Genomic DNA, 13,995 nt, shown 5'->3' with positions numbered 1-13,995 from the left:
ACTCAAAGTGCCTAGAGTTGGAGAGAGGTGCCCCCTACACACACACATAAAGCCAGAGCCTTGAGCATTGGCTGGATCGTGTAGGCCCCAGTGAGGAGAGTCTGGATTCTAATCTAAGCCCATCGCAAATAAATTATGGAAGAGTTTCAAGCCAGGGAGGGACAAGAACTGATTCACATTTTGAACAGCTCACTGCAGCTGCTACATGGAAATGGGACTGTAGCAGGTAAGGGTGAGAGCAGGGAGAGAAGGAAGGAGGCCCCAGAAATAGTCCAGGCGAGGGATGGTGGCAGCTTGGACGAAGGCGGCAGTAGGGGGCGGTTATTATTTCTGGACAAGTTAGAGATATTTAAGATACTTGGCTGGGATTCATTCAGTATTTTTATTATCCTCAGGCTACAAGTGGGGAAACTGAGGCTCAGAGAGGGGCAGTGACTTGCCCAGGTCAGAACTAGCAAGTGCAACAGGCAAGATTCAAACCCAGAGATGCATGGCTGCTGCAAGCCCAGGGCTCTACCCTGCTCCTTGGTACTTACTTCTAGGTAGCTCGGCTTGATGTCCATCCCCCATCCCTCCAGCTCAAATGATGCTCACGAAGCAGCAGCATCCACATTTTACAGATCAGGAAGTTGAGGCTCAGGCATTTGGCTTTCCCAGCTAGAGACAGCAGAATCAGGATACAAACCCAGCCCACTCCTAAGTCTTCATCTAGGCCCAATGCTCAGAAAATGTGTGTCCTGTGTCCTGGGCCTCTCTAGGCTTTAGAAAAAGAAAGTAGACAAGATGAGCAGGAAGAAGGGAAAGGATGTCCACAGTCCCTAGTCTAGGTCAGGCCATTCTGTCATTCTCAAGTTTCCTCTTAGTCAATTAATACAGTAAAAACCCAATTCTGTACAGACTGTGGGTCTGTTGGTAGGGGGAAATTCTGTTATGCCTCAAAGTACAGAGATAAAAGTCTTCTCTGGTATGGGGAGGGAACATTTGGAGAGAAGGGTCTTAGCAGCGTCATCATCTTGGAAAATGGCTTTTGTGTTTTGGAGAGAGAGCAGGACACCCCATCTTGCAGTGAGGGTCTGAGTTTCATCTTGGAACTTTCCCCATCAGATCAGTGACTGCCTCATGTGGGCATCCCTGTCCGTCTCTTTGCTGAGAGCACCAGGAAGGTGGTCGGGGGCCCCCAGTCAGTTTCAGGTAATTAAAGTCAGCTTGGTGGGAATTTCACATGAATGTTGATAATAAACATTTTCATAAACTATAGATAGGTAAGAAGAGATGTTGATTCCCCAAAAAAGTTGTTTTTCCTCTTCCTCTTCCACCCCCTTTTGTTCTCTCCATTCTGGAAGTGGAAGAATTATGTGTTAGTACCCAACAGTGCTTGGTGTTGACATAAGACTGGACCCCTGAACAGGAAACAGCCAGGTAGGTTGTTTATTGAGGTGTCTGGGCAGTCTCAGGAAATTTTGTTGTGGGGTCATCTGAATAGTAGGAGGCTTGCAGGGACCCTCAGGTGACCCTGCCTAGGCAGCCCCCCTTCAATCAGGAACTCCTTCCTGGAGGTGGCATCTCAAGTAAATAAATACCTTGCCATCATAAAAGGAATAGCCACGGGATATGGAATGTAGCCAAATTAGGGCTGGCCTTCAGGGATGTCCCTGGGAGTCAGATACAACCACAGAATGGAGGGGGGCGGCATTTACTTTGAACTCTGGCTCCATCTTCCCCCTTACCACCCCTACAAAATATTTTTCTTTGAAAATGTTTCCGTCTTCACACTTACAAAACTAGACTCCACCGGACATTTATTAACACTAATGCCTCCCATTATTTAGGAAGAAATTGCATCTATAAATTTCTTCAGATCCTCCCAGTAAGCCCTCAAGATATGTTGCCTTTATTTAGCCAACAAGACAATGGGGCAGTGGGAGGCCTGGCACTTGCCAAAGTCAACAGCAAATTAAGGGACAAGCCAGTGCAGAGCCTGAGGATCCCTGGTGTGAATTGCGTGTGGCCCAGCTGCCCCCATTTGAGGACCCTCTCCCTCTATCTTACCTTCAAACTCCCCGTTGCTGAGTGGCATCAGTTCCTTTCCAGTAAGTCCTGAAAACTCATCCCCTTTCTCCTACTGCTGCCCCCACTGACCCTCACCTACCTGGCAGGTGGCAGGAGTTGGTGTGTCCGCTCTCCCCGCCTCCAGGCTCATTCTCCTACCATTATGGCTTCCAGAGTTGCCTGAAGCAAGTGCCCTCCTCTGCTTGAACAGTTTTCTCTGGCTCCCAATTGCTTTTGCCTTAATCTCATGGCTTTCTGACCCTAACCCCATGAGTCTCTAACATGCTTCCAGGGGGTCAGCCACTCCCCAGCACAGCCTGGGTTTCCCTCCCTCCACATACTGGCCCATGCGTCTTCCTCCTCAGGTGCCTTCCCCCAGATGCCAGCACCCATGTTCTGTTAGCTACAGCTTTCTCCCTGCGCATGTCCTTTAGGACGCCCGTACTTTTGTGTGCCTGTCGTCTTCCACCACTGAGCTACTCGAGGCTCCCAAAACCCCACCCAACACACAGTAGCCTCTCCATAAATGCTTTCTTCTCCGCCTGGATTGTACACCTGTCATCATCTTAGCCCTGTACATCAGTGAATTTTTTCCAGAGCTTTCTGAGGTGCCCACAGACCTTCTTTTTTTTTTAAGATTTTTATTTGAGAGAGAGACACACAGAGAGAGAGAGAGAGGGAACACAAGCAGGGGGAGCGGAAGAGGGAGAAGCAGGCTTCCCGCTGAGCAGGCAGCCTGATGCAGGGCTCGATCCCAGGACCCTGGGATTATGACCTGAGCCAAAGGCCGATGCTTAATGACTGAGCCACCCAGGTGCCCCACCCACAGACCTTCTTAAACCCAGTACACCCCTACTTCGAAAGAGAGGCTGCTCAGAAAATTGAATTTGAGAAAAGATGTTGAAAACGGCACAAACTTTAGAGGTGGTGCCCTGATTTGGAGAAGAGAGTTTTAGGTTCGAGGCCCAGTGTTGCTTTTGCCTGACTGTGATGAGTGATGCCATCTCTTTAAGACTTGTTTTCCTCAGCTGCAGGAGACAAGACGAACCAAGACATGAAAAGTGATACCACATAGTAAGCACTTGGTCCCTGTGATGTGATGAGTCACCACCACTGTGGCCCCTAGCAAGTGCATGGCACATAGTAGGTGCTCAGTAAACACTTGATTAAATGAATGAGTGAATGAATGATTGTTTGATGTGATTCCCCCTTCTTAATAGAGCAGCTACCTGACCAACTCGCCCAGCTGGACCAGATGTGTTAGCCCTAAGAGAGGGGCACTAAAGGTCACTGACTCCTCACCTGACACCCACCAGAGTGAGGACTACTTTATTTTCCTGGTGCTGTGGGTTTTACATTCTGAGAACTCTGGAATATAAAGCAGCAATCAAGGGCAGGAGGAAGTGATCGGATGTGGCTCCCAGTTCGTGGCGAGATAATTAGGTGTTTGATCGGCATCCTCTCTTAAGGACAGCCACCTCCAGGTCCTGCCTGCTGCAAGAGCTGGCTTCTTTTCCTGCCTGATGTTTAGGGATGTGGTAGGGCCCTGAAGGTGGGGCAAGGCACTGAGTGGGGGTCAACTACAGGGGGAAGAGGGTTGGGACCCAGAGTTGGCCAGGCTATCTTTCATTCATTTATTTATACATTAATTTATTCAACGAGTATTGAGAACCAACTATGAGCCGAGCATTGGGGATACATCAGTGACCCAAACAGACAAAGATCGTGTCCTTCTGGAGCTGACATTGGAGGGGGCTAGACAGTGGAAACAGACAATAAATAAATAAGAGAAGTAACTACATAAATGTGTCTATAACAAGTGCCGTGAAGAAAAGTAAGCAGAGAGGGACAGGTAAAGTAGGAAGGAGGTGCTTGCTATTTTGAAAAGGATGGTGAGACAGGCCTCTGTGAGAAGATGATGTAAGAGCCCAGACCAGAGGAGACAAAGGAAACATCCATGTGGAATTCTGAAAAAACAGCATTTGGGGCAGAAGGAACAGCCAGTGCAAAGACCCTGTGGTAGGAATGTGCTTGATGTGTTCAAGAGCCAGCAAGGACCCTATGTGGCTGGAGGAGCTTGAGCAAAGCAGAAGTAGCAGGAAGTGGGGCTAGAGATCACGTGGAGCCGTGATGTAAACGTGAGTACTTTGGTCTTGGCTCCCAGTCAGTGGGAGCCATGGAAGAGTTTTGAGCAGAGGAGGGACAGGATGTGACTTAGATTTAACAACGTCCCTGTGGCTGCTGGATGAGGAAGGGACTGAGGGTGGCAGCAGGGAGCCCAGGAAGGAGGCAGGGGATGATAGTGGCCGGGCCCAGGGTGGCAGCAGTAGACAGGGTGAGAAATGGTTAGATCAAGCTGATAGGATTTGCTGATGAGAATAGTGTCCCCACCACAGCCCTGGGCCTCAGCCCAACACCAGGGCATAGAAAGTTGCCACTCCCTTGGGGCTTTAGGGTTGGCATTGGCTCCAGCCCAAGCAATACCTGAGGCCCCTGAGCACCCAGCCCTTCCAGGAACTTCCTGCAGCCTGGACCCCCTGCCAGCCACAAGCCTCTCATCCTGCCTATACCACCAAGAGGGAGTGGATGCCATGAGTCCATTTAACAGCAGTGAACCCTAGAGGCAGAGAGGCCAGGGGTCTACCCAAGCTCACAGAGCCAGTAAGCAAGAATGTCTGAACTTGAACCCATTCAGCCCGTTCAGTTCTTGGGCTGCCTCCAATGAGAATCAAATTGTCACCTGGATTTTCTAGAAGCCAGAGCTGTGAGGGCTGCTAGGAGGGCCTGATGGACTACAGTTGTAATTGTCTGTGTTCCTTTGTGAACCATTGCTCCATGAGGGCAGGATCTGTGTCTGGCTTGTTCTAGACAACATTGTAGGTGCTTAAATAATAGTTAAGTGAATGAGTATAAGGGGATGGATGGATGGATGGATGGATGGATGGATGGATGGATGGTTGGATGGACGGATGGACGGACAAACAGATGGACAGAGAGAGGCCCAGCCATGCTCCTGGTCTTTAGACCATGTGAGTCCTTGTCAAGGACAGACAGGTCAGGGAGAGTTTGCCCTGTCAGTATTTGGAGGAAAGAATCCAGAAAGACATAAGTTCAAGTCCCCATGATACCACTTCCCAGCCATGTGACCTTGGCTTTGTCTCTCTGCAGGTACTATGTGTAAAATGGCACCTGCATCACAGACCATTCATTTGCTCCCCCAGCAGATGTTTCTAGAGAATCCACTGCATGCCAAACACTGTTGGGAGAATTAAATGAACTTTTGTGTGCCAGTTAGCATGGACCTAGTATATGTATAGTAAGCCCTCTATGGGGCAGTTATTATATTATTGTTATCACTGCACTGGGAGTTTGCTAAGAAGTGTTGGCAGCCTCACCCACACACCCAGGCCTCGAGGTTTGGCCACGTTCCCCTTAATGGGCTCTTTGACCCGAATATGAACTGTCTATCACCCCCAGCCCAGCTGATGGAATGCAGTAAAGCTAGCTTGGCAGGGAACTCTTTCTCTTAGGCACCACCCCTTGCCCCAGCCTCACATAATTGGCCCGATACATCTTGGCATCTGAAATTTACATACGGTGCAGGGAGTGATGGATGGCTCTGGTAACTGGGCTGTCTCTCAGCTGTGGCTCACTTATCCATCTCGGCAGGCTGCGGAGCCATCCATCTTGTCTCCTTGTTGATGGCAGGCCAGCATGTGCCCTCCATCCCAGGTCATCCTGCAGCCTCCTCTTGGAGCTGGGCTCTGAGGCCCTTCTGCAGGTGTCACTCCCACCATGACCCACAGCATCCCCTGAAACCTTGCTACTCAGTGTTTGCCTGAGACTCCGATGGACAAGCCCTGAATGGCTCTATGGATCGGAGATGCAGAATGAGACATTTGGCGTGCACAGAGAGAGGGTCCCACCTTGCTTCTGCCACAAAGGACTTCTCATGCTTATATCTGCTAACAGTCATTCATTCACAAATGTTTATTGAGTGCCTACTATGCACTTGGCACTGAGCTAGAACCCCTGGCTACAGCTGTGAATGAGACAGGCACAGTCCCCACCCTAAGGGATTGACATTTCATTGGAGAGTGTGAACACTGAAGATCCTAAACATTGTGCCCTTCACTTTACCTACTTGCAATCTGATTCTCAGGGGATCTTTATAATAAACCTATGGACACAAATTGTTACCCCCATTTTACAGACACAGAAACTAACGTTGAGTCATTTGTCCAAGGTCATACTGCTAGTGAAGTGTCAAAGCCAGAATTTGGATGCAGGTCTGTGGGCTCTAAATTATATCATTGTTTCCCAGACAGACCAGGCTCTTTCAGAGTTTCTGACACATAGCATTCTTTCATTCATTCATTTGACCAACAAACATTTCTGGAGTGCATACTATGTATCAGCAACTGTTCTAGGCAGTGACTATATAATAAGGAAGAAAGGACCAAAATCTGTCTTGTTCTCATGGAGTTTTCATTGTCACAAATAAAATAAGTAAGTGAAATATACAGTGTGTTTGATAGTGATACATGTTAAGGAGAATAAAACCAAAGACAGGGGGTCGCCTGGGTGGCTCAGTTGGTTAAGCAGCTGCCTTTGGCTCAGGTCATGATCCCAGAGTCCTGGGATCAAGCCCTGAGTCTGGCTCCTTGCTTAGCGAGGAGCCTGCTTCTCCTTTCCCTCTGCCTCTCCCCCTGCTTGTGCACTCTCTCTCTCTCTCTGCCCCCCTGTCAAATAAATAAATAAATAAAATCTTAAGAAAAAACAAAAAACCAAAGACAGGAATAGGGACCAGTAGGGGTTATTGCAATAATCCCATTCCCTCTACCTGGGATGCTTAGCTTCTGACAGACGCATTCTTCTGGACCCAGGTCAAATACTCCCATCTTGGTGACCCTTCCCCCCCAGTCACAGGAAGTCACCTTGCTCTGTGTGTTCCCTCTGTACTTTCTTCATACTTCTCATACTGTATTTAGTAAGCACACAGTGTTGGAATCGACCTATCTTCTCCACTGCATTGTGAACTCTTCAAGGACAGGGCCTGTGTTGGCTGGTTTCTGTATACCTGTACCTGGCACTGAATTGTGGCTCAGTAATTAATTGGAGGGATGATTGGATGGGGGTGGATGGATGGATGGATGGATGATTACATAGATGGCTTATGGATGGATGAGTGGATAAATGGATGGGTGATTGGATGGATGTGGGCTAAAGGGCTTCCATCCTAGGTACTACCTTACTGGGTACTGGCAGCCCCTGCCCAAGTTGGGAACCACACAGTGATTACATTAGAAGAGGTAGGTAAAACTACCTCTCCCTTGCCCCATCAGTTTCCATAACCCCTCGGAGGCAAGACAGGAGATATGTTAGGGTTTCACTCCTCCAGGCGTACACTGGAAATGGTGTCTCAACGTGCTGGCCTTTGTCCCCTTTTACCAGAATTATTTATGCCCTTGCTTGTCTACCTTGGTTTCTGAGCTCTTGGAGGATACAGGCTATATCTGATTCATTATTGCCCTCCCCCTTATCTAATGCCTAGCACACTGGAGGTCATGGATGGATGGACGGACAGGTGAATGGATGGATGAGGATCCAACATCTCTGGCTGGACCTCCCTACAGTAAAGAGAAAGCAGAGTGCCATGTGTGTGTTTGGGGGAGTTGGTGACTGCTCACCCTGGTTTTCCAGGCGTGGACTAGAATCTCAACAATACTTCAGCCACATATCCTTATAGGAGGTAATGTACATACAGTACTTAGTACACTCCATAAATATTAGCATAAATGTACTAATAGGAACTCAGAAATGTTAGCCATGAGCTCTCGTTGTCTATAGAGAACTTCTTTCTGTGTAAGATTTCATTTGAAGACAAAGTTCTAGGGCTTTAAAAAATAAAATCTGATGTTTTGTTATATAGTTCCTGAAAGGCAAACAAATATCAGAAAGGATTAGCAGGAGCACAAAGAAGACACCTGGACTTGGAAGGGAAGGTCTATGAAGCCTTCCTGGAAGAGGGGACATTTAAGCTGAGACAAAAGGATAAGATCAGTCACAAAGAAAGAATGAAATCATCCGGGCTGAGGGAATGGAGTCTGTGCAGCCATACCGTTGGAAGACCCTGGTGCATTTGGATTCCTGCAAGGAATTCAGTCTGGCTGGGAAGGAAGGGAGGAGAAGATGGGAGGGGCTGACAGGGACCCAGTGACACCTGAGGTCCTCACTTCCTTAAGCCCCGATCCCCAACAATAACTGCATTCTTTTTAGAAGGTGTCTTCTCGGAGTTGGTTTTGGGGGGACTTGTCTGAATCCCCCAAAAGTAGGGTTGTCTTTGGAGCTGAGAAGAGTGTGCGCATATGATGGGGGAACTGACATACATATACACAACTCAGGTTGTGTCTTACATGTTTCTCCTGTGAGAACATAGCATCCAGCCCAAAGTTTTGTACGTAGTTGACAGTTTTAAGACCACATGTTAAATTTCAAAAGCAAGTGTTCTTGTAAGATTCCCCTTCCCTCCTGCTTGGGAGACACAGTTTAACTGAGAATGTTCAACCTGCCTCCCTGGAGATGACCAACAGTTTTCCTTCCCCATCTAAGATCCACCCTTCTCCCTGAGGAAATCCAACCTCTTAAACAGCTGTGTGACTTGAGCAGGTAGTCTGAGCTGTCTGTATTTTCAGTTTCCTCATCTGTAAAATGGCAGAATCAGATTCAGTTAATTTTGAAGTGTGGGGCATACACTGACAGCTGGACATGAGATGATTGTAAGCAGTTAATAGACCTGGCTTTAGAAGGATCAACTCATGTTAGGAGGAATACTTATTCCTTCTCAGTACTCTTCCATTCCTTCTCCTTCTAACAAGAAGAAAGTCTGTCTGGTGCTACACTACCTTTAACATCTCTCTAGCATTTGATAACTAACCTCCTCTTATGCTTTGTTTCCATTGTAGTTTATTTCAATGGCTGCCACCCATTTATGATCTAGGACTCTCTACTGATAAAAACAAACAAACAAACAAACAAACAAAAAAAACAGTGTCCTTTCCAAATGTACTTATTTAGGTTAAAAAGAAGGGGGGTGGTTTATTACGAAGGTCAAGAATAGGCAAACTTAATCTATGATGCTAGGGTCAGAATAATGGCTACCTTTAGGATGTACTCACAAGGAGGCACAAGGGAGCCTTCTAAGGTGCTAGGAACATGAACATTCTATATCTTGATCTGGGCAATAGTTGCAAGGGTGTAAAAATTCAGTCTTCAATTTGAACTTAAAGCTATACATGTCTCAATCAAAAAGGAATAGTCAATTGAAGATAAGTATTATATAGTAATTCATGTGGAATATCAATATGGCAAAATGCATGCCACAGGGGGTGTGGGTTTGAAGTTTGGACAATGATGGACTGGACAACCCCAGAGTTTCCTTCTGGTTCATACATTCTGAGACTCTGAGTGCTTTGGAGGTCTAAGTCTCAAGGTTTCCCAGCACACTGATGGCAGACCCTCTCAGAGCTAGGGGCAGTCGCTGGGCAGTGGGCACTTACGGTGGGGAAGCAGCAGAGCTGTAGATCCCATCATCCCCAGAAGAGCCTTCCATCCCACCCCAGCTTCTTCCTGCTGCTCCTGGTCCTGGGTGCAGCTCAGTCCCAGCTTCCTTTTTCTCTGTGCATGGGCCCGAGCCTCAGCTGCATCCATCATCTGCTTCAAGCTCATTAAAATTATTTCTTTTTAGTTGCAAATGGGCTGTTTATGATGATCATTATTTGAATGGTCTGCGCCGGGCTCCGGGCTGTCTGTCTGCTGCTGATGGCAGGTTAATCAGATGAGTCTCCTCCCGGCCTGGGCCTGGTCCAAAGTCTGGGGCTGTGTTAATCATGGCTCCCCTAGGACTGGGGGCTGAGGGCCAGGGTGGGAGAGGAACCGAGTTATGCTTGATCATCAAAGGAGGGCCCTGCTAGCTGTGTATGTGTGTAGTGGCTCAGACACTCATTTCTAAAACTCTGCTTCTAAAACTCAGCTTCAGACCAGTACTGGTTTATGTTTATGAGAGTTTTTTTCCATTCCTTCAAAATAAAGATAGTGCTGGGACCTTTTTTATTTTAAGTGGTTTTTTGTTTTGTTTTTTGTTTTCTTAAGTAAGCTCCATGCCCAGCATGGAACCCAACGCTGGGCCTGAACTCACAACTCTTAAGATCAAGACCTGAGCTGAGATCAAGAGTCAGACGCCCAACCGACTGAGTCACCCAGGCACCCCAGTGTATTTATTTTAAAAGGCTCTTGTTGATTCTGTTGTTGGGCCTCTTGCATTGTTAATGTTCAAATACCCTATCTTTTAGGGTGAGAGGGAGTAGTTTTTAATATTTTTCTTTGATGCAGTAAAACTTGGCCATACTGTTGGTCTTCCTTTTTCTTTTTCTTTCTTTCTTTCTTTCTTTCTTTCTTTTCTTTCTTTCTTTCTTTCTTTTCTTTCTTTCTTTCTTTCTTTCTTTCTCTTTCTTTCTTTCTTTCTTTCTTTCTTTCTTTTTCTTTCTTTCTTTCTTTCTTTCTTTCTTTCTTTCTTTCTTTTTCTTTCTTTCTTTCTTTCTTTTTTCTTTCTTTCTTGTGATATTTTTATTGACCTGTGAAATCCAGAACTCTTAGAATCACTGATCTAATGATGAGACCTGAGATGTTTTCCGAGCTCTCAGTTTATCTAAATAACAGAATAATATCAGCCAACATTTACTGAACACTTGGTATTGTGCTTGATGGTTTATACAATTATAGCATTTAAAACAAGCTCCCTGAACATCCCCCAGCTAGTGGGAAAGTGAAGCAGAAGTCCTACGAAGAGCCGGGCATTACAATTTTGCCTTTACTATCCACCAAGGGGATAATCCACACCTGAATTATTAGAATTGACTGTAATTTATTTCTTAGTTCCTTCGTGAATCACCTAACAGACACATTAATGTTTTTGTTACATGAGATGAGGTATGTAAGGAGCTTAGCATGATGCCCGATACGTCTAAGCATCCAAGGAATGGTAATTATTATTATTATTTACTATTATTGTTAATTGATGATGTTGTTGTTAGTGAGCTGACCATAGAAATGTGGCAAGAATTCAGGGCTGAAGGATGAGCATTAGAAGTAGGCAAAGTTGAGACGAACATGGACATTGTTTGCTCTTCTACGGCTCAATGGGAAAGATATCATGAGCTGGGCTTACAGTAGGCTTGGGGCTGGGGGTCTGCTGACATTCCCTGGCCTGGTGTTGCTTCCACTGTGTCTGCAGCAGACAGATTTATACCCACCAGCAGCCTGGGAGGTTCTGGTGAAGGGACCCAGTGTAGTCACAGAGCATAATTGTCTGTTACAACACATCAAGTCATTGGACTTATCCTGCCGTGAAATTTCCTCTCAGGGCCTGGGTTTGATGTTTTACCTGAGGAGTCTAAGTCCAACACCAGCCAGGTATATTGGTTGCTGTGGTGTGGGGGGCGACAGTGTCCCAGAGATTAGAACATAATGTCAGATACATGATAATCCAAAACCAAGTGACGTCAACCCAAGTCCCAGTTCTGCTTGTTCTGCAGCAATGTAAAAATCACATCTTTGTCTCCAAGACAGATGAGAAAAACTAAGGAAAACTGTGAGCATTTTATCAAAACTCACATTGACCATTGACACTCCAGTTCCTTCTCTCCTGCCAAGTGAGGTTCTGTCCAGCTGGCTGCACCACCTGGTTGATTTTTATCTACCTTTGATCAGTCCTTTTGCTGCAGACCTCTCCCTAGTCACTCAGTACTTTGGTTGTGGTCGATTGTAGTTTCTTTATTGGAAACTATGATTATTTTTTAATGATGATAAATCAAAAGTCTCCCTTTCTTCTTCTGTCACTTTGGTGGACTGTCAAAAACTGTTTCTGTCTCTCCTCTCTAATGATGCCTTCTTCTTCACCTGGCTTAAAATTCCATGGAGCATTTGTTCTGGAAACACCTGCACCCTCAGGTTGGTTTATTTAGTGCTGTGGCACAGAATTGACGTCAGCACCTTGGAGAGCACCACATTTCTGATTCCCTTGCCCCTCTATTTTAATTGCTACTTTTATGCCTTGACCTTCTCTCTCCTAGTCCTGCGGTTCTCCAAAGAGGTTAGACCTTTCTCCAGAAATAGGAATTCCCTCGCCAGTTTCTTCCTAAGGCACCATAGGCAGAGACACTTATGCTGAGCTTGGAGTAGGCTCTCCAGCCTCTGATGGGAATGAGGTTTATGGTGCTATGGTGAACTGCTATAGGGCAGATTTACCGACTCAGACATGATATAAGACAATTACCATGCATTTCGTCTCTTACAGGGAAAAGGATTTGCAGCGGGTTAATAGTACTTTTATTTCATTATCTAATGGTAAAAGTGTTTCATTGTGTGTGCAAGATGAATGCGTATTAGCGATGACAAATGGGGTCTTTGAACACGGTGCCGGGCCTCATCATACATATGTTAGATTAAAGAGTTCACCCTAGAAATACACTCTTGCATCTGCGTGTGTGTTTTTAATAAATCTGATTGCAGAAATTTATTGCATCACCGGATTTAGGAAATTATGGGGCTTGATTGCTGCAGATATAATCGGGTGATATATACAGAAATGCTCCTCGAGTTATGGTCCAGAAAAAAAAGCCCATCTCAGGATGGTGCAAGAAAGCAGCAGACCACATAAACAGAGCATTTCTTGAATTATGCAAATGAAACCCATGACAACTCATGGTGAATTGTACTCCCCTTGTGAGACTGCCACCATTAAAGCGAAGAAACTGAGAGAGGGGTGATCAAATATACATGTACGACCAGCAGACCCTGTCTGTGATGTGTGTAAGCTGGAGGGACCCCCCCCCTTCCATCCCTCACTCTCTTTTTTTTCCCCTCAATGGTATGTCCTGTAAAAACCTGGTCTGGCACTTTCATTGCACATAAGCAAGCAAGGTAGCTTCCAAACCATTTCTTCTGAATCCAGGAGTCTTCAGTGAAATATTTCTTACACTTGAAGTGAACCTTAAATGATTTACTGCAGGATACACAAAAGGTCAGCTTGCTTCTTATTGGCACCTTCATTTTTCCAAAATCTACTGAAATTAAAAAGCCATCTATATCTTAAAAGGCGTATTTATGAACCCTTAAGTGTAAGTAAGTCATAATTGGAACAGTTCCCACCTCTGATATATGAAAGCTGTCGACAGCACTTTCTTACACTATAATATGCCCATACAATATGCCGCACTTTACTATTTTGACACGGTTTGGAGATGTTTTCTACAGTTACTGACAAGCTTATGCCATCACTCCTTTGGAAATTTAAGAGGTGGGGCAGGGGGGTGGGGGAGAGATTAAAAAAAAAAAAACTCCACCCAACTTTATGGGAGATTATTGATCTTCCGATGAGCAAAAAAAGCTGTCCTGGATTTTTTTCAGTTGCATCCCGTTTTGTAAATTATTCATTTGTGCCAGGAGTCAATATCCTGTCTTCTCTCAGCTTTGTAAGTTAAGAAAACTTGTTCAGAATGCTGTTTTGTACAATGATTAAAAAGGAAAAGGAGAGGAAAAAATCTTTTTCTTTTCTCTCTCTCTCTCTCTCTCTCTCTCTCTTTTTTTTTTATTTTTTATTGTTTCAGAAGGAGCTTAATTCCGTCGCTTCCGAGCTGTCTGCACGGCAGGAGGAGAGTGAACATTCTCATAAACATTTAATTGAACTCCGCCGGGAATTTAAGAAAAATGTACCTGAGGTACAGTATATTTGCTGTTATAGAATTAACTCAGTAGGAATGCAGATTTTTCTCCATTCAAACTATATTTTGGAAACTGTAGACATAAGTGACTAACAAGAAAAGAAGCTAATTAGCCACAAAGAGAAATTAGAGCCCCCAACCTTTGGGGGTTTCTTGGTATAGCGGC

The 13,995-nt window shown here is 45.6% G+C and overlaps 1 protein-coding gene across 3 annotated transcripts in view; it reads left to right on the top strand.

Moving 5' to 3' along the window:
- CUX2 (cut like homeobox 2) overlaps positions 1-13,995 on the top strand; it is a 257,950-nt gene that overhangs the window by 145,137 nt on the left and 98,818 nt on the right. For all 3 annotated transcript variants that reach the window (XM_028116664.1, XM_088019341.1, XM_088019340.1), the window contains exon 2: positions 13,716-13,826. In XM_028116664.1, coding sequence (XP_027972465.1) covers positions 13,716-13,826 — 111 coding nt within the window. The remainder of the gene's footprint in view (positions 1-13,715; positions 13,827-13,995) is intronic.

The sequence above is a fragment of the Eumetopias jubatus genome, unplaced genomic scaffold (genome assembly GCF_037043125.1).
Source record: "Eumetopias jubatus isolate StellerSeaLion01/CBP00866 unplaced genomic scaffold, mEumJub1_p1.0 scaffold_16, whole genome shotgun sequence".
Classification (NCBI taxonomy): Eukaryota; Metazoa; Chordata; class Mammalia; order Carnivora; family Otariidae; genus Eumetopias; species Eumetopias jubatus.
The sequence above is the reverse complement of the archived record's forward strand: the minus strand, read 5'-3'. Positions and strand labels throughout refer to the sequence as shown.